This window comes from Dipodomys spectabilis, unplaced genomic scaffold (genome assembly GCF_019054845.1).
Source record: "Dipodomys spectabilis isolate Male_0828 unplaced genomic scaffold, ASM1905484v1 ptg000119l, whole genome shotgun sequence".
In the NCBI taxonomy this organism is placed as follows: domain Eukaryota; kingdom Metazoa; phylum Chordata; class Mammalia; order Rodentia; family Heteromyidae; genus Dipodomys; species Dipodomys spectabilis.
The window spans coordinates 4,267,828-4,288,016 of NW_024870796.1; the positions used below are offsets into that span (position 1 = coordinate 4,267,828).

The following is a 20,189-nucleotide window of genomic DNA, read 5'->3' on the forward strand; positions in this document are numbered from 1 at the left end:
ACAGTGTTCACATGTTATATACCATATTTGTGATCAGCAGCATGAGGATATTTAGTAGTGGTTCAACCAGATGAGCGGGAGTTCTTTGTTTCTTAAGTCCTGTTAGTTTTGTCGTATCACTAACCTTTTGGATTTAGCATCCACTTATGAGGGAGACCATGTACCGTTTGTCTCTTCGTTCTTGGCTTACCTCGCTCAACATGATTCCTTCTAGCTCCATCCATTTCCCTGCAAATGCCATTATTTTGTCATTTCTAATGGCTGCATAATATTCCATTGTGTATAGATACCACAATTTTTGGATCCATTCATCTGTGGTGGGGCACCTAGGTTGTTTCCATATCCTAGCTATTGCGAACAGTGCTGCAATAAACATGGAGGTGCACGTGTCCTTGTATATTGGTTCCTGTTGTTCAGGGTAGATGCCTAGAAGTGGTATGACTGGGTCGTAAGGGAGGTCAATCTTTAGCTTTCTAAGGACCCTCCAGACTGCTTTCCAAAGTGGTTGTATAAGTGTACATTCCCACCAGCAGTGTAATAGGGTTCCTCTTTCTCCACATCCCCTCCAGCATTTGTCGTTGGCTGATTTGTGGATGTGGGACATTCTGACTGGGGTAAGGTGGTATCTCAGGGTTGTCTTTATTTGCATTTCCTTCACCACCAGGGATGATGAACATTTCCTCATGTGTTTCTTTGCCATTTTTATTTCTTCATTTGAGAAGTCCCTCTTTAGTTCCCTTGCCCATTTAGTAATTGGTTTGTTAGGTTTGGGAGGGATTAGTTTCTTGAGTTCCCTGTATATACAGGATGTTAACCCCTTGTCTGATATATTGCTGGTAAATATTTTTTCCCAATTAGTTGGTTGTCTTTCTAGCTTAGTTGCGATAGATTTAGCTGTGCAGAAGCTTTTTATTTTAAGGTAGTCCCATTTGTCGAGTCTCTCTCCAACTTGTTGTGACCCTGGGACTCTGTTCAGGAAGTTCCTTCCTGTGCCTATTAGTTCAAGTGTCTCTCCTACTCTGTCCTGCAGTAGTTTCAGAGATTCAGGTTTAATGTTAAGGTCTTTAATCCATTTTGAGTTGATGTTGGTGCATGGTGATAGGCTGGGGTCCACTTTTAGTTTTCTGCATGTGGCTGCCCAGTTTTCCCAGCACCAGCGGTTGAAGAGGCTGTGTTTCTTCCATTGTATGTCTTTGGATCCTTTGTCGAATATCAGCTGGCTGTAGGCCTGTGGATTTATATCTGGATCTTCTATTCTGTTCCATTGGTCTTCGGGTCTGTTTTTGTGCCAGTACCATGCTGTCTTTGTGATTATAGCTCTGTAGTAGAGTTTGAAGTTCGGCATGGATAGCCCTCCCATATTGTCTTTATCCCCTAGAATTGTTTTGGCTATTCTAGGTCTTTTGTTGTTCCATATAAATTTTTGGACTGTTTTCTGTATTTCAGTGATGTACGTCATTGGGATTTTAATAGGAATTGCATTGAATTTGTATATTAATTTTGGAAGTATCACCATCTTTACTATATTAAGTCGGCCTATCCAGGAGCATGGGAGGTCTTTCCATTTCCTAGTGTCTTCTGCAATTTCTTTCTTTAACTTTTTATAGTTCTCATTAAATAGTTCTTTTACATCTTTGGTTAGGTTAATTCCTAAATATTTTATTTTTTGGGAGGTTATTGTGAATGGGGTTGCTCCCTTTATTTCCCTCTCTTCCTGTGCGTTATCAGTGTATAGGAAGGCAACTGATTTTTGTGGGTTTATTTTGTATCCTGCTATTTTGCCGAAGTGACTTATGATTTCTAAAAGTTTGGGGATGGAGTTTTTGGGATCGTGGAGGTATAGTATCATGTCGTCTGCAAAAAGGGATAGTTTCACTTCTTCTTTCCCTATGCGGATCCCTTTAATGTCTTTTTCTTGCCTTATTGCCCTGGCTAAGGGTTCTAGGACTATGTTGAAGAGGAGTGGAGACAGTGGACATCCTTGCCTTGTTCCTGTTTTTAGGAGGATTGGTTGTAGCTTTTCCCCATTAAGTATAATATTGGCTATTGGTCTGTCATAAATGGCTTTTATTGTTTTTAGAAATGTTCCTTCTATTCCTATTTTCTCCAGAGCTTTTAGCATGAATGAATGTTGAATTTTATCAAAGGCCTTTTCTGCATCTGTGGCGATAATCATGTGATTCTTGACCTTGGCTCTGTTGATATGCTGGATTACATTTATTGACTTACGTATGTTAAACCATCCCTGTGTCTCTGGGATGAAGCCTACCTGATCATAGTGTATTATTTTTTTTATGTGTTTCTGGATTCTGTTAGCTAGAATCTTGTTAAGGATCTTTGCATCTGTGTTCATCAAGGAGATTGGCCTGTAATTCTCCTTTTTGGTTGGGTCTTTGCCTGGTTTGGGGATGAGTGTGATATTGGCTTCGTAGAATGAGTTTGGGATAGCTCCCTCCTTCTCTGTTTCTCTGAAGAGCTTGAGGAGTATGGGTATTAGTTCTTCTTTAAAGGTCTTATAGAATTCTGCTGTGAATCCATCTGGTCCTGGGCTTTTTTTTGTTGGAAGACTTTTGATAGCTTCCTGTATCTCATTATAGGATATTGGCTTATTTAATTGGTTAACTTCTTCTTTGCTCAGTTTGGGTAACTTGTATTTCTCTAAAAATGCATCCATTTCCGCCAGATTTTCTTCCTTTAGAGAGTATAGCTTTTGAAAGTAGTCTGTTAGAATTGTTTGGATATCTTGGGTACGTGTTGTGATGTTTCCCGTGGCATCCCTAATCCTATTAATATGGGTTTCCTCTCTTCTTTTTTTAATTAATCTTGCCAACGGGCCATCAATTTTGTTTATTTTTTCAAAGAACCAGCTTTTTGTTTGGTTTATTTTGGTTATGGTTTTCTGATTTTCTAATTGGTTAATCTCTGCTCTCAATTTGGTTATCTGGCTTCGTCTAGTAGCTTTAGGTCCCATTTTTTCTTGTTTTTCTAGCTGTTTTAGTTGCAACATGAGATTATTTACTTGGTCTGTCTCCATTCTCTTGATGTGGGCACTGAGGGCAATAAATTTGCCCCTCAGGACTGCTTTTGCTGTGTCCCACAAGTTTCTTTGTGAGGTGTTTTCATTTTCATTGAGTTCTAGGAAATGCTTTATTTCTTCTCTGATCTCTTCTGTTACCCAGGCCTTGTTAAGGAGTGTGCTGTTCAATTTCCATGTATTAGAGAAATTTCTGCGGTATGCTTTGTTATTGAGAGCTAGCTTGATTCCACTGTGGTCAGATAGGATACAGGGGATTATGTCGATCCCTTTGTATTTGCTTAAGTTCCTTGAATGAACTATGATATGGTCTATTTTGGAGAAAGTTCCATGAGCTGCTGAGAAGAATGTGTACTGTGTTGTTTTAGGGTGAAATACTCGGTAGATGTCAGTTAATTCCGCTTGAAGTATGGCCTCACTTAATTCGGTAGCTTCTTTGCCAATCCTCTGGTTGGTAGACCTGTCCTTTGGTGAGAGTGGCGTGTTAAAGTCTCCTAGTATTATCGTATTGGGATCTATTTTATTCTGTAAGTTTGAGAGCATTTGTTTAACATATCTGGGTGCACCGATATTTGGGGCATATAAGTTGATGATGGTTATATCCTCCTCTTGGATTGTTCCCTTTATTAATATGTAATGTCCGTCCTTGTCTTTCTGTACTGATTTTAATGAAAAGTTTATTTTGTCAGATATCAGGATAGCTACACCTGCTTTCTTATTGGGGGAATTTGATTGGTAGATCCTTTTCCACCCCTTCACTCTGAGTTTGTTTGTATGTTTGGCTGAGAGGTGGGTCTCCTGAAGGCAACAGATGGATGGGTCTTGTTTTCTGATCCAGTCCTCAGTTCGTTTTCTTTTAATTGGCGAATTCAGCCCATTTATATTAAGAGAAAGTATAGAGAGATGCATTGTTGTCCCTGCCATTCCGTTTTCCTAAGTTTTTCTTCTTTCCTTTCCTCCTGTGCTTGCTCAGTTAGACTTTGAGTAATGCCTGTTTGGGGCAGGTCCCAGTTCCTGGTTGCTTTCTTCAGGTTGTGTCCCCCCTCTTAGAATTCTTTGTAATGCTGGCTTAATGTTTATGTATTCATTTAGTTTTTCTTTGCTATTAAAAGTTTTCAGTTCTCCATCGAATGTGAATGCTAGCTTTGCCGGGTATATCAGTCTGGGTTGGCAGTTATTGGCTCTCAGGGCTCGTATGGTGCTTTCCCAGGCTTTTCTTGCATTCATTGTTTGTGTGGAGAGATCTGCAGTGATTCTAATTTTTTTCCCGTTGTAGTATAGCTCCTTCTTCATTTTTGCTGCATGCAGGATTGTTTCCTTATTATTCAGATCCATCATTGTTACTATTATGTGCCTAGAAGTGTTTCTCCTGGGATCTTGCTTGTTGGGTGTTCGATAAGCTTTTGTGATGTAGTTAAGATGGTCGTTTTTGAGGTGGGGAAAATTTTCATTGACTATCTTGTTAAATAGGTGTTGCATTCCCTTGCTCTGGAATTCCTCACCTTCGTCCACTCCGATTATGCGAAGGTTAAATTTTTTAGCATTATCTGCTTGCTCTTGAATTTCCCTTTGGTTTAATTTGAGTGATTTTTCCATATCTGTCACTTTTTGGTCCAGTTGGTGTATTCTGTCTTCTGTATCTGACACTCTACCTTCCATTTCATTCACTCTGTTGACCGTGGCTTCTATTGTGGTTTGCATGATGGAAATGGATCCCTTTATGGATTCAATGTTGGTTCTCAGAGTACTGATCTCACCTCTCAATGAGGTGATATCAGTATGCATTACCTCTAATTTGGCGTTTATCTCACTTCTTACTGAGGTTTGTGCAGCTTCTATTTTTGCATCCAATTTTTGTTTGATATCCTGTATATCTTTTGATAGTTCATCCTTGTGCTCTTTCAATTTCTGATCCATTTCTCGCTTTATTTCTTGAGTCATTGCCTCCAGCAACCCTTGGATGTAGTTTTTGTCTTCCATTCCTGCTTTGCTCCCACTGGGGCTCTCCCCTGCGTGGCTGCTGGCTTTTGAGGTGAGCTTGCTGTCCTGGGTAGTGGTAAACCTTGTGATTTTTCTCTGTGATTTTCGCATGGGGGTTCAGGAGACTGCTCTTCAATCTTGTTTTGGTGTGTCTGTCTTTGCTTGGTTGCTGATTCTCTATTGGTAGAGAGAGTCTGTGTCTGATCTGGATTCTGTTGGGAGCCTATTTCCAGCTGCTATTCACTTAGGATTCTCAGCTCTCTGCTGTAGCAATTCCCGCCTTTGGAAGGGATGAGCAGCCTAGACTGCTTGTGTTTGCTCCTGCGGGTGCTCTTGGGAAGATCAGATGCTCTGGATGCACTCTCCCAAATACTGGAGTCTGCTATGGGCTCCTGATGTGTTTTTGTTTGTTTTGGGCTGGTTGTGGGCTTGAACTCTAGGTTTGGGTGCTGTCCCTCAGCTCTTCAGCTCAGGGCTGGCACCCTACCATTTGAGCCACAGCCCCACTTCTGACCCTTTTTGCTTTGTTCAGGCGCCGGTCCCCTGGCCTGGTTCCGGCCCCAGCCTGGAGCGCGCTCGTTAGGCCTGTGCTAATGTGTATACCACCTTGGTTATGCAGCCTGGAGGACACAGTTCAAATTTCTTCTACTGTTGGTAGTCTTGACCCAGGGGCACTGTTCCTGGCTTGAGCATTTAAGCTCCCTTCCCGGGGCGCTCTTGCTCTGGCCTTGCCAGCAGAGTGTGCTCCACCGGCTGGTGGGGCTCTCGAACAGTTCCCAGTTTTAGTGGGTCCTGTGGTCCGGGTGTTGGGGTAGGGAGTCTAGGTCAGGGTCTGGGGATTCCCTCCAGCTCTGGTCTCCCTTGATGGATTCCCTGTCCCCTGATGGGTACTCACCCTGTAGGTCGTCAGTTGTTGTTGCAGTCCGTCAGTTGTTGTTGCAGTCCGAGTTCAGTTGGGGTGGTTGCGGGCTGGGTTGGGCGGCCCCCCGCCGGGTCGTTGCGATCGCGACAGGTCCCTTTGTGGCGCTGCTGGTGCCGGGCGGCTTCGGCGGGATGGAGCCTCTCCGCTCCGGTGGAGAGTGATGGGTGGGGTGGGATCCTCCTGGAGACTCCCGGCTGGTAGGTTTCTCTGTTCCTGGCGATCCGCTGTTCTGCAATCCGGTACCTGGTGATCTGCAAGCAGTCCCCTGTGTCTCTGTGGCTCCGGCAGCCCCCGCCGGGCCGGCTGGCCGGCGGCTTGGCGCACTGCCGCGCGGCCAGTAAAGGTTGGGGGAGGGGTCTTCGCTCTTCTCTGTTCTGAAATTCTTCTTTTCCTCTCTTTCTTTTTTTGTTATTTTCCACCTCTGGTTTTTCTCTGAGTGTTCGTCTTTTTGTTGTTGTCGGTCTCTTGGGGAGATTAAAGGTTGGAACTCGAACTCTCTTTTTGGTTGGAGAGAGCTGTGGCGTTTCCCTACTGCCCCGTCGCCATCTTGAGAACTCCCCCGCTTCCAGTTCTTTTTATTTGAGCTTGTTTTTCAGATAGGGTCTTGACCAGCCTTGACCACATAAACAAGTATATTGGTTCAATCCCCAGTAATACCAAAAAGAATTTAAAAAATTTTTTTTAAAAATGAGTTTTCACAGACTGACCTGCCAGGGCTGGCTTCAGATTATAATGCTCAGATTCTAGCCTCCTGACTAGCTAGGATTTCAGGCATGAGCCACCAGCACCTAGTAAGGACACTGGTGGCTCACGCCTGTAATCCTAGCTGCTCAGGAGGCTGAGATCTGAGGATCGCTGTTCAAAGCCAGCCCGGGCAGGAGAGACCGTGAGATTCCTATCTCCAATAATCCACTAGAAAACCAGAAATGGCATTGTAGCCCAAGTGGTAGAGCACTCACCTTGAGCTGAAGAGCTGAAGGACAGCGCCCAAGCGCAGAGTTCAAGCCCCACGAACGACAAAAAAAAAAAAATAACCTGTCAGTAAAGAACACATAACTGAAAATAGAAAAAAACACCTTAGCCTTTTCCAGCTTTCTTTATTCCTTTGTTTAGATCTGGATTCCCATCTCGTATTGTTTTCTTCCATTATAAAGGACTCTAGAATATTTTTATTGTTATTATAAAGATGATGTACAGGGGGGTTAAAGTTATATAAAAAAACTCAGGTAAAGAACCCATTTCTTCTCAGTGTCACCCCTTCCCTCTCTGTTTTTCCCTCCTGTCCCCACCCTCAAGTTGTATAGTTCATTTTCAACATAGTGTCTAGTGTCTGCTAATGTAGGACTTTTAACTTTTTTTTTTTGTAGAGCAGGTCTGCAGATAACAAAATTTTGTTGTCACTTATTTGAAAATATTTCATGTTGAAGAGTATTATGACTAGGAATAGAATTTCAGGTTAGTAGTGTCATCATTCTCTCTTTGCATACACAATCCATAATCCTCATCTCCCCCCTCCCCGCATGCCAGTCTTTAATGATATTATTTTCAGCATCTTGTTGATTGAGTTATTTTTGACAACCACTGTAATTTTAATTCTCGTTTCTCCTTATGTAATTTGTTTTCTTTCTCTGCTGCTTTTTTAGTCTTCTCTATTACTTTTACAGCAGTTTGGCTATAATGTGAAACCAAGCAGGTTCTCTAGCCCTTTTTTGCTTTACTTCTCAGATTGAGTTTTGCATTTTTGCTTGGGCAGGCCTAGAATCTCTTAACTATGCCTTCCCCATAACTAAGATGACAGGTGTAAGTGCTCAGTCGAGATGAGGGTCTTGCTAACATTTTGCCTGGACTGGTTTGAACCGTAATCCTCCTGATCTCTGCCTCCTAAGTATCTGAGATGATCGCTATGAGCCACTTCATCTGTCCCTCCTCTGATTTCCTGTGCTTGCTTCGTAGATTATTTGTGGGATTATAGTTTTCATCAAATTTGGAGAATATTTACTATTCTAAAATTTTTACTGTTTTGTCCCCCAAGTTGTGACTAGTTATGTTAGGCTAAACAAAGTTAGCCCATGTAGCTCATTGGTACTGTGTTTATATTTGGTCTTTTTTTTTTTTTTTTTTTTTTTTTCTAATTTCTGTTTTTTTGTCCTTATTAGTCTTAACACCATTCTTCGTTGTTAGTCCTATCCAGTGTATGTTTCTTTTTGTGCATTTTTTAAAATCTTCAATAGTATCTTTGTTCCCTTTTGCTCGTCTCTTTCTTTCTTGGAATTTAACCTATGACCTTGTGTAACTTAGGCAAGCACTCTATCTCTTTTTTTTTTTTTGGGTCTGGTTGTGGGGCCTGAACTCTGGGCCTGGGCACTGTCCCTCAGCTCTTCAGCTCAAGGCTAGCGCTCTAGCACTTGAGCCACAGCGCCACTTCCGGCTTTTTTCTTTTTGCTTATGTGGTACTGAGGAATTGAACCCAGGGCCTCGAGCATGCAAGGCAAGCGCTCTACCACTGAGCCACCTTCCCAGCCCCAGCACTCTATCTCTTGAGTTACACCTTTAGCCCTAATTTTTAAAAAAATGCCTCTTACATGTTTACTCTTCTTTGTATCATCTTAGAATAAGGACTATACATATAAAATAAACTTTGAAATGTCTTTTTCCCAGTTCTGTTGCCTTAGTAATTGAGTTAATTGAGTTTTTTCTTCTTGTTCATTTTCTGTTTGAGAGATCTTTATATGTAGTCCAGTTTGATCCTTCTACCTCCTCAGGGATGATAGGTATATACTACTATGCCTGGGAAGTCAGTTTTGATTTATTTTCCTTCTAAGGCTAGCTCTTTTTTTTTTTTTCTCCTGTTTCTTTATATCCAGAGTATTTGATTTGGTGCTCCAAATTGTGAATTGTATCTTGAAGTTGCTAGAAAGATATTTTTGATTCAAGTAACTTGGAAGCAGTTTGGAAGTGTAACTGTTTGAAAGGGCCTTAAGTAACTAGGAAGCCAACTTTTGGATCTTGCTTTGAGCTATGTTGTCTAGCACTAGAGTACTATTTAGCCTGGACTCTCTTGAGTCCAAAGCATTCTGAATATTCCAGGAAGAATGGTGTGAGTTTTATAGTCTGGCTGATGAGAAAAGGAGCTCTTACTGTCTCTGTGAAAGTTTTGGTCATTGTTTCACTAATCTAACAACATTGACATTTTGGCCCAGTTAATCCTTTTTTCTGGAGCCCTCTCCTGTCCACATGATTGTGGCTTGAACTTGGGGCCTAGGTGCTGTTACTGAGCTTCTGTGTTCAAGGCTTGCACTCTACCACTTGAGCCTCTGTTCTCCTCTGGCTTTTTGGTGGTTAACAGGAATTAAGGGATTTTCCTTCTTGTGCTATCTTTGAACTGCAGTCCTCAAATCTCAGCCTCCTGAGTAGTTAGCATCACAGGCATAAGCCTTTGGATTGTGGCTTTATTTTGTTTTTTGATAGCCCAAGCTGGCTTCAAACTCCTTATGTAGCCTGGGCTAGCCCTTTAACTTAGAATCTTGTTTGGCTTCTGTTTGTGCACCACCACACCCTGCCTGTTCAGGAGTTTTTTGGTTTTTTTTTTAACCTTACTTTAGATATTTGGATGTGATCATTACTACCCACTCCAAAGAGAATTTCCGTGGCTTTCTGGAACCCATTGTTTGAGTAGTACCCTTTCCTGTACCTCCTGCTGTGTAAGTTCTAGCTACTTCCTACTCCCCAACTGACAGATCACTTCAAAATGTCACCAGGCAGTAAGGTAGGGTAATCATATGAACCATCTCATTTGTTTATTCCCTCACATTTGTCACTGTCTTTTAGTTTTTGTTATTCTCTCGATTTGAAAAATAGAACATGGTTTATATATTTGTATTTATTTTTAGCAGTTTTGGGGGAGAAGGACTGCCAAGACAACTCCTTTATTTGGCTGTCTGGTCAGGCTGGAGCAGTAGCTGTAGCTTGCTAATTCACAGATCCCACAAGCCTTCACTCATACACAATTACATTGTCACACAGAGCCTTCCCCAACCCTGGGAGTCAACATCCAAGAGGAATCTTGTCTCTAACTACTTGTTACCATTCAGCACATACTACCTTTGCTCAGGCCCAACACCAGCAAGCCTCGAGGCTTGCCACCTTTTCACTGTCCAGCCCTGGGTAGGAGGAGGAAGACAAGGACTCAAGAATGCCTAGAGGCAGCTGTGTCCCGGAAGCCAGACTCAGATCCAGGAAGCTGTGGCAGCTTTCCCCTTGACTCCAATGATACAGACCCCTCAGTCCTAATGGGAGTTAGTAACACAGAAAAGTATATACTCTTTAACCTCATATAAATTACTGACAGTAGACATAGGGAACATGTGCTACAGGAGCAACATAGGCAGAGGTAATGGATCCTTATCTCTGTGTAGTACTGCTCTGTCCTGGCTGGCCACATAGCCTCTTCAGCAGTGCAGAAGCCTGTACCTTTTTATGAGAATGGTGAGTTCAATCCCTTTTCCTCCACTTTGACCTAATGCTCAAATCCCAGCAGTTGGTATTTTTCTTTGGATGGGATGTTCTGACATATATCCCACACAGTGTAGCCTTAGAAATTTCTAAGTGTCAAGTCTTGAGTCTTTTAATGCATCTATGGAGCATGTGGATGCTATCAAGTACACCAAGGGTTCCAACCACCACTGGCTTATTCTTCTGTTCATCTGCATGAGGCCATCTGTGTAGTAGGTGAGGAGATCTACATGTGTTTAGACTGTTACGACAGAATAGGAAAGTTAGAATAGCTTTAACCCAAACTCATACGTTAATATTGCCCCCATGTGAATGCAAACTGTTTCTGATAAAATGTAATTAGAATGGAAAAAATTCATTAGCCAAATATCTTCAGGAGGTTACTTCTCAAGTAGCTATGATATATAGGTCTGAGAGAGAATATGTCTGTGATCACTGCTAGAATTGGATTAAGTCTATGGTAGTTTACACAGTCATTTTACAAGGGTTTTATTTTCTCCAAGGCCCCCACAAATTACATAGAGTTGTTTGCTGTCTTGTTTGTTTGTTGGAGGGGGATGAGGTAACTTCAGATGTTTTCATTTGGCTTCCATTTGCCCAGCTCTTAGTATAAAACAGGTCATGATCCCACTGTGGAAGTTACTCTCACTTCCAAGTATATACAGGGGATAAAGAATAACCATTATTAGATGGATCTCTAGGTGCAGTGGATCTATTGTAAGCCAGGCTTTTGCCAGGATTATATTATTCCATTTAGCAGATTTTGTTTGTATGGTTGCATCTTTTGTCCCACAGACCTTTGAACTGGATCATTCTCAGTTCCATTCACTTGGTAGGATGGCTTGTCTAAGTTGACATCTCATTGGTATTATTACAGGGAGCCTTTTTCTTTCTCCGAGACTGGCTTGGATCTCTGTACCATGTTGCTAGTCTCACTGTATTAAAATCTCAGAAGTTATGCAGCCTTTCTGTCAGAGCAAGTCACAAATCCGACCCAGGAAAGCACACAGATTCCAGTTTTTGATGGAGGAGTGACAAGGTTCTGTTGCAGAAGTGTAGATATGACATGAGAAATACCTTTGTGGCCATCTTTGAAAATATAATTTGCTTTATCAAATATAAACTATTATCAATTAGTTTATCGGATACTTTATAGACCTATTTTATCTACCGTGTTTTCTTCTTTTTTTTTTTTTTTTTTTTGTCGGTCATGAGGCTTGAACTCTGGGCTTGGGCACCGTCCCTACGCTCTTCAGCTCAAGGCGAGTGCTCTACAGCTTGAGCTACAGCTTCACTTCTGGTTTTTTTTTCTAGTAGTTTATTGGAGATCAAAGTCTCACTGAGCCTGGGCTGGCTTTGAACCAATATCCTCTGATCTCAGCCTCCTGAGTAGCTAGGATTATAGGCATGAGCCTGTTTTCTTCTTTTAATCTATCCTTTTTGTACACTTAAAATCATCTTCAGTGTCAACTTAGTAAGCTTTTAACAGATAGATATATTTGTTTAACCCATTATGGTTAATACAGCATTTGAGTAGTGACCCTTAGCCATGAATGTAGAAGGAATCTTCCTTACCTTTGCAGTCTTTTGTAATTGAGAGATTACTGTGACTCTTCCATACTTAATATAGCTCTGTAGTAAATAATTGTGTGTTTACAATCAGAATTGTGAGTCATCATTACTTAAATGCCAAGATGAAAAGTAATCTAAAAACCTTTCTGTTCCACAGGACTTAAATACTATTTATTCTTACCTTCATGGAATGGAAATACTATCAAATCTCAGGGAACATCAACTGAGGTAAGTATGTGCCTTATTTAACCACACAGCATATGCTCTGTAGTTATTTATTAATAGGTATCTGTTAAACGTTTTTTACAAGCCTCCTCCTGTTTTAGACACTTGGAATATACTTACAGATTAGATGCCTAGTTTTCCTGTGTTTTATATCAGTTGGGGTTGATTCGGGTTGGGTCTTGGGGAAAAACAATCTAATACTTTGAATACAATAAATCATGGTAATGTTAAATTAATGAACTGGGTAGCTGCTTGACTTTAGGTGGTCATTTAATGCCTCTCTACTGAAGTATGTTTTCAGCAAGAAAGAGCCAAGAAAGACTGTTCATAGTTTAAAAAAAATAAAAATAAAGCAGAGTTCAGTGCTCTCTGAGTATGTGCTGGGTAGTTAAAAACAGTAGCCCTCTTTTTTTTTTTTTTTTTTTTACTTTGAGTTGATATTATGTTACATGTTTAAGATGGACATGGTATTATCAGAAATTTAGCCCTGCTGGTTAGTTTCAGTCCTTCCTGCTTGTGTGAGAAAAATCATGCAAGATGAGAACATTGTGAAAGTGACAGGAAAAGAAACACCATAGAGAAAGAGATTATGTGGCATGATCCCATGGAAATATGGCACTTTCATTCATCTTCAGGCATCTTTGGGGTACAGACTTGATTATTAGGTTTAAATAGAGGACAGTGGTATGCATAGTTTTAAGAGTCCTGGTTACAGGTATAGCCTGGCTGGACATTATCTCAGTTCTAATTTTCCCAGGTTTAAGAGAAGTTGTTAACCACTGTCATCACTTGAGAGGAATAATCTAGTTCCCATCAAGGTGAAATATGAGCATTATTGGTAATTATCCTCATTAGGGAAGAGTCTGTCCTACAAGACTGCTTTCCTTAGGGGTAGTTTTAGTTCCTGCAATAAAAATGTTATTAATAGAACGAAGACAGACACAAAATGTAAGCACAAGTGCCAGGCTTTCCTCTTGCTTTTAGTTTATTGATGGCAACAAAAATAGTATTAAATACCTGTTACAAATGTTCAATAAACTGAAAATGGGTTTTTCTCTCTGATGAGAGCACCAGGATTAGCCTTGGGGCTTGAATGATTATTGAGATTACTTATGAGAAATTCCTATCTCTAGGTCTAGTCTCTATAAGGCTATAGTTATCTGAGCGTTGGGAAATTTAATTATATTTTAGATTGCCTTTACATTTTTCCATCACTTATGGCTACTACTTATCACCATATTTTACTAAAGCGGAAAAAACAGGACCCTTGATGTAGTATAAGTTTCTGTGGACAAGACTAATACATTTTTTGAACCTTAATTGCTTCTTCTCTTACACTATTGTGATTTTATTTGTTAAAATACTTGAGGGTGCTTTAATGCACTAACTAGTAACTTTTTTTTTGGGGGGGGGGGGTGTCTGGTCGTGGGCCTGAACTCTGGGCCTGGGGTGCTGTCCCTCGGCTCTTCAGCTCAAGGCTAGCACTCTACTACTTGAGCCACAGCGCCACTAGTGGCTTTTTTTTTTTCTGCTTATGTGGTGCCGAGGAATCGAACCCAGGACCTCATGCGTGCAAGGCAAGTGCTCTACCACTGAGCAACCTTCGCAGCCTACTACTAACTTTTTCATATAACATTTATTAAACATGTTAGGTATCCATAACCCTTTTTTTAAAATTATTTTTCCTGTGTATATCTCAAGTTTCTGATTATGAACACACACATACACATATAATTCAAGTTAGTGTATATCAAATAAGTTGACAGAAAAAAAGAAAATGAAAATTGGAGTACTTATTAATATTAAATTGAAATGCAAACAAATTTACATATTTTTTTCCTGGTGTTAGTATGCCTTTGTTAGTAATACCAGGGCACTGTAGTAGAGCAGACAACTACATAGTTTTTCATAAAAAAAGAATATTATTTGAGGTAGATTGAAAGCTCTTACATCACAAGAATATTATAGTTGGTGCCACTTAATACTATTTTCTTTTATAAAACTATTATTTCACTATATATATTTTAAGCACTTGTACTTTAGTGAAAATTTAGAATTGATAATTTTCTGTTGATAGGATGGAATTTTGTAACAGGATTTAAGGTAAAATAATTTTCAAAATCTACTTTTTTTAATACTAGGTTAATGTCTGAAAGAGCACGCTATGAGAGATACAGTGGCAATCAAATACTTTTTTGGTAAGTATTTTCATGATTAGCTTAAGTTAACGACATTGGTTTAAATTTGACCTTTTTTTTGTGTGCCAGTTCTGAGGCTTGAACTCTGGGCCTGGGCTCTGTTCTTGAGCCTCTTTGTGCTCAAGACTAGTGCTCTACCATTTGAGCCTTTTTTTTTTTTTTTTTGAGTAATTTATTGGACATAAGAGTCTCATAGACTTTCTTGCCTAGGCTGGCTTCGAACTGCGATCTTCAGATGTCAGCCTCCTGAGTAGCTAGGATTACAGGCATGAGCCACCAGCGCCAGCTAAATTTTGACTTTTAACATTGAAACTATTTTGATGGTGGACAATTTTTGTAGAGCAAATTGAAATATATTCATGAACTATGAAGTATAAAACAAAAAGCCAAGTACTGGTTGTTCAGGAGGCTGAAATATAAAGATTGAGGCTCAAAGCTAGCCTAAGTAGACAAATCCAAGGCACCATTATCTCCAATTAACCAGCAGAAAAATTGTAAGGGGAGGTGTGACTCAAATGGTAGAGAGCCAGCCTTGAGCAAGATAGCAAGAGCATGAGCCCCTGAGCAGAAAACACATTTTCTAAAAATGTATAAAACACAAAAAATAGTACAGCAAAGTTTTTAAAGTATATACACTTTGTAACTGTTGCTGCTAATGAAATGAGCTTTCTAGAAGGGTCAGGAAAACTGTTTTGGAAAGATGGTCAAATATTCAAATTTCAATGACTCCAAGTTAATGTGTGTTATTTTTAAATTTAATTGTATAAAGGGGTTTCAATTTAACTTATCAGTTCATGAGTATAATGAATCTTGATCAATATAATTTGACTTCTTTTTGAATTTTGGGGTCAAAATAATTTGACTAACAAGATTTTTTTCATAGCAAATAGTTCAAGGTTCTTTAATGCTTTGCATTTGTTCTTTTTTATTGCTATAATGTAAATTTATTCATTCTACTGTCACTACATCTGTGGATTGCTTCTAGATTTTTACTATTGTAAATAAGCTTCATTGTGAACATTTTGCTTGTATCTTTTAATACTCTATCCATTCCTCCTATTCAGCTTTCTAGGAATTGCTAGAGATTTACAGTTTTCTAAAAGTTAAACCAGCCGGGCGCCGGTGGCTCCCACCTGTAATCCTAGCTACTCAGGAGGCTGAGCTCTGAGCATCGTGGTTCAAAGCCAGCTTGGGCAGGAAAGACCGTGAGACTCCTATGTCCAATAAACCACTAGAAAACTGGAAGTGGTGCTGTAGCTCAAGTGATAGAGCGCTCTCCTTGAGCTGAAGAGCTGAGGGATAGCGTCCTGGCCCAGAGTTCAAGCCCCATGACCAACAAAAATAAATAAATATCTATTAGTTGTGTATAGTAATATTTCAGTTGTTCCACTCCTATTATAACCATTTTTTGCTTATTTTGGAATTTAGCCATTCTGTTGATTATTCATTGTCTCATGATTTTATTTTACGTTTTTCTGTTTACAAATGGTATTGAATGACTTCCATATTCTTCTTGTTCGTTTGGCAATACTTGGGTTTGAACTGGGGCCATTGTGTTTCCTAGACAGTGTACCACTTGAACTATGTCTTCTAGCCTGATTTTCATGTTTTTATAGGTTATTTCGATAGCCTGTGAAATCCTAATTTAAATTTTTGATCATATTTATTGTGTTTCTTTTGATTTGTAAACAAGATTCTATCCATAAGTTCAAAAAGAGGTCAAATTACATTGATGAAGATGCATTGTGCTCTTAAATAAACACATTGAAATATGAAACCCCTTAGGACAATTAATTAAAAATAATAAATCTTTTATGAATTCTGAATACAAATCCTCGGTTAGATATTCTTACTGTATATCTATCTTATTCTATTTATGACACGTGTATGTGTGGGTGTGTGAAAACCATGGCCTGGACGCTGTCCCTGACCTTCTTTGCTCAAGACTAACACTCCTATACTTGAGCCACAGCCCCATTTCTGACTTCTTGGTGGTTAATTGGAGATGAGTCTCACCGACTTTCCTTCCTGGTCTGGTTTTGAACTGAGATCTCAGTCTCCTGCATAGTTAGGATTACAGACATGAGCCACCTGGTGGATCACCTATTTGTGATACCTTTTTTTGGGGGGGATGGGGTGGGTTTTTTTTGGTGGGTCCTGGTGCTCGAACTCTGGGCCTGGGCATTGTCACCAAGCTGCTTTTGCTCAAGGTTAACCTTCTACCACAATGATACTTCCAGCTTTTTAGAAGTCTTACAGACTTTCCTTCTTGGGCTGACTTTAAACTTTGATCCTCAGATCTCAGCCTCCTGAATAGGATTATAGGCATGAGCCACTGCTGCCTAGCTCTAGCATCTTGTAAAAGAAAATCTCTCATTTTCATGACATGTTTTTAAAAAAGTTTTCCCCATCCCCAAGATTATGATGGTGTGGTTTTTTTTCTTGAAAAGTTTTACTGCCAATCAGTATCATAGATGAAAAAATTAAGGCCATATTAAAGGACTTGTGGCTTTATAATTAAATTGGTATTTTTTTTCTAAAACATAAAGCCATTAAACATAACTTCTATATGATGCTTTATAATTTTCCTATTCAAGTAATTACTTTTTACCAAATGCTTTAGTTTTTCCAGATTTTTCCTTATTTAGAATAAATTTGATAAAAGTTAACAGTGAAATGTAATATTGGATAGTAAAAACCTAAATATTTATACTTTTATTATTGGTGGTACTCAATAAGCCTCCTTTTTTTTTTGGCCAGTCCTGGGGCTTGAACTTAGGGCCTGGGCACTGTCCTTGAGTTTCTTTTGCCCAAAGTTAGCACTCTACCACTTGAGCCACAGAGCCACTTCCGGCTTTTTCTGTTTAGTGGTACTAAGGAATCAAACCCAGGGTTTCATGCATGCTAAGCAAGTACTATACCACGAAGCCACATTCCTAAGCCCAAGCCTCCATATTTATGTGACAGTTTTTATCACAGCCTCTAAGATGGGCTGATTCTATATATTAAAAGTTTGTGGGGGATTTTTTGTTGTTGTTGTTGGTCAGGGGGCTTGAACTCAGGGTGCTGTCCCTGAGCTTTTGTACTCAAGACTAACGCTGTATCACTTTGAGCCACAGTGCCACTTCCAGTTTTCTTGTGGTTACTGGAGATAAAAATCTCATGGACTTTCCTGCCTGGGCTGACTTTGAACCATAATCCTCAGATCTCAGCCTCCTGAGTAGCTAGGATTATCAGCACGAGCCACTGGTGCCTGGCTAAAAGTATTTTCACTGTGTTCATTGCATTTCTTTTTCAAAGTAATGTGTTTTTCACATTTCTGTGACCCTGTTAAGAATTTCCTAGTTTTTTTTTTTTTCCCTCATGTGATCATGGTTTATATAAGGTCTTAACCTCTGAATTTCCAGCATTCTACTTTTAATTACTTGCAGTATTATCAGTATTTATTCTGTGTTGTATATTTCAACGTGTACTTACTAAATCCATATACAGATGAACATGTTTGTTTAATCATTTACTTTCTGTCTTTGAACAGTTCAGAAACTATTGCCAGATGTTGGTATATACTGCTTTCTGGATCTGTACTTGTGAAAGACTCCATGGTCTTGCCTCCTTGCAGGTAAGTGTATATTAACTTTTATTTAAAACAGTCACGCTATATACCCCAGACTGGTCTGCAATACTCTAGTATTATTAGCCTCCCAAATGCTGAGATTATAGGCATGTCCTATTATACCCAGCTATATTAACTTTTTTTTTTTTTGGGTCTGGTCGTGGGTCCTGAACTCTGGGCCTGGGCGCTGTCCCTCAGCTCTTCAGCTCAAGGCTAGCGCTCTACCACTTGAGCCATAGCGCCACTTCGGCTTTTTTTTTTTTTTTTTTTTGTCGGTCATGGGGCCTGAACTCTGGGCCTGAATGCTGTCCCTGAACTCTTCAGCTCAAAGCCAGCACTCTACCACTTGAGCCCACAGTGCCACTTCCAGGTTTTTCTGCTTATGTGGTGCTGAGGAATTGAACCCAAGGCCTCATGCATGCAAGGCAAGTGCTCTACCACTGAGCCACCTTCCCAGCCCCGGCTTTTTTTTTCTTTTTTTGCTTATGTGGTGCTGGGGAATTGAACCCAGGGCCTCAGGCATGCAAGGCAAGTGCTCTACCACTGAGCCACCTTCCCAGCCCCTACATTAACTTTTTGCGTTAACATTATAGCTGTTTATCTTTTATATTAAACTATTTTATGTAATATGTGTATTTTTTAATACTATATATATATATATATATATATATATTTCTTTTTTTTCTTTTTTTTTTTTTTTTTTTTTTGGGTCCGGTCCTGGGGCCTGAACTCTGGGCCTGGGCGCTGTCCCTCAGCTCTTCAGCTCAAGGCTAGCGCTCTACCACTTGAGCCACAGCACCACTTCCAGCTTTTTTCCTTTTGCTTATGTGGTGCTGAGGAATGGAACCCAGGGCCTCAGGCATGCAAGGCACGCGCTCTACCACTGAGCCACCTTCCCAGCCCTAATACTATATTTTTTAAATACTTTTTTTTAACCAAGACCAGAACACATACTTGGTACTTGACCTTTTTTGCTCATTGGCAGGATCTCTACCAACTGACGCATGCCTCCAATCACTAAATATTCTTTAAGCAATGTGAAGATATTTGACAACTAATATCAACTAATGTTTCATATTTCTGAGGCTATAATCTTTTAATTTTACACCATGATATGATATCTTTTCCCTATTTGAACTTTGTTTCATGAGAGTTGTTCAGCTTCATCTAGTGGTTTTTGGATTTATTGTTACTATTGAAAAACAATGTATTATAATAGTTAAGAAAATGGGCCTGGTCACTGTCCCTCAGCTCTTCATCTCAAGGTTAGGGCTCTACCACTTGAGCCACAGCACCACTTCCGGCTTTTTCTGCTTATGTGGTGCTGAGGAATAGAACCCAGGGCCTCATGTATGCAAGGCAAGCACTCTACCACTGAGCCACCTTCACAGTCCCTCCTGGACAGTTTTTAACTTTCATCTGTAAAATATGGAAAATAAATGTTGTCATGTAGTTCTTTATAAGCTCTCCTACTCAAATTATCAACAAAAATTTCTAAAAAGGTTCATACTCTAGAGCTGTACTGCCTGAATTCATGTTGTACTCTACCACATCTTGGACAAATTACTAAAAATCTCTTTGTGCCTCAGTTTGCGCCTTGCTAAAATGGGTACAATAGGACTGGGAAGGTGGCTCAGTGGTAGAGTGCTTGCCTTGCATGCATGAGGCCCTGGGTTCAATTCCTCAGCACCACATAAGCAGAAAAAGCCAGAAGTGGTGCTGTAGCTCAAGTGGTAGAGCGCTAGCCTTGAGCTGAAGAGCTGAGGGACAGTGCCCAGGCCCAGAGTTCAGGTCCCACGACCGGCAATGAAATAAAATGGGTACAACAATGGAACCTGTTTCATAGGCTTGTTTTGGGAAATACATGAATTAGTATGCATAAATTTCTTAGGATAGTGCCTGGCTCTTAAAAGAAGTTGTGAATTATGAACAGTTGTTAATTATTATCATTAAAAGTAAAAGAACAAGGTTTGGGATGATAGTGAAATGTGGTTTTCCTAGAGGATTTTCTGTTAACAATTCTTCAGATTTTGGAGTTCAAATTATGGTTATGGAGACTTGAAATTGCAGCTAAATTAATTTAGCAGCCTAACTATTAAATATCAAGGTTTGGACCTCTCAGTCTTGATATCA

At 39.9% G+C, this 20,189-nt stretch overlaps 1 protein-coding gene across 7 annotated transcripts in view; it reads left to right on the forward strand.

Annotated features, from left to right (window-relative positions):
* The window catches only part of Rapgef6 (Rap guanine nucleotide exchange factor 6), a 156,278-nt gene that overhangs the window by 20,318 nt on the left and 115,771 nt on the right, over positions 1-20,189 (forward strand). For all 7 annotated transcript variants that reach the window (XM_042688796.1, XM_042688800.1, XM_042688797.1 and 4 more), the window contains exons 2-4: positions 12,178-12,248; positions 14,387-14,443; positions 17,979-18,062. In XM_042688796.1, coding sequence (XP_042544730.1) covers positions 12,178-12,248; positions 14,387-14,443; positions 17,979-18,062 — 212 coding nt within the window. The remainder of the gene's footprint in view (positions 1-12,177; positions 12,249-14,386; positions 14,444-17,978; positions 18,063-20,189) is intronic.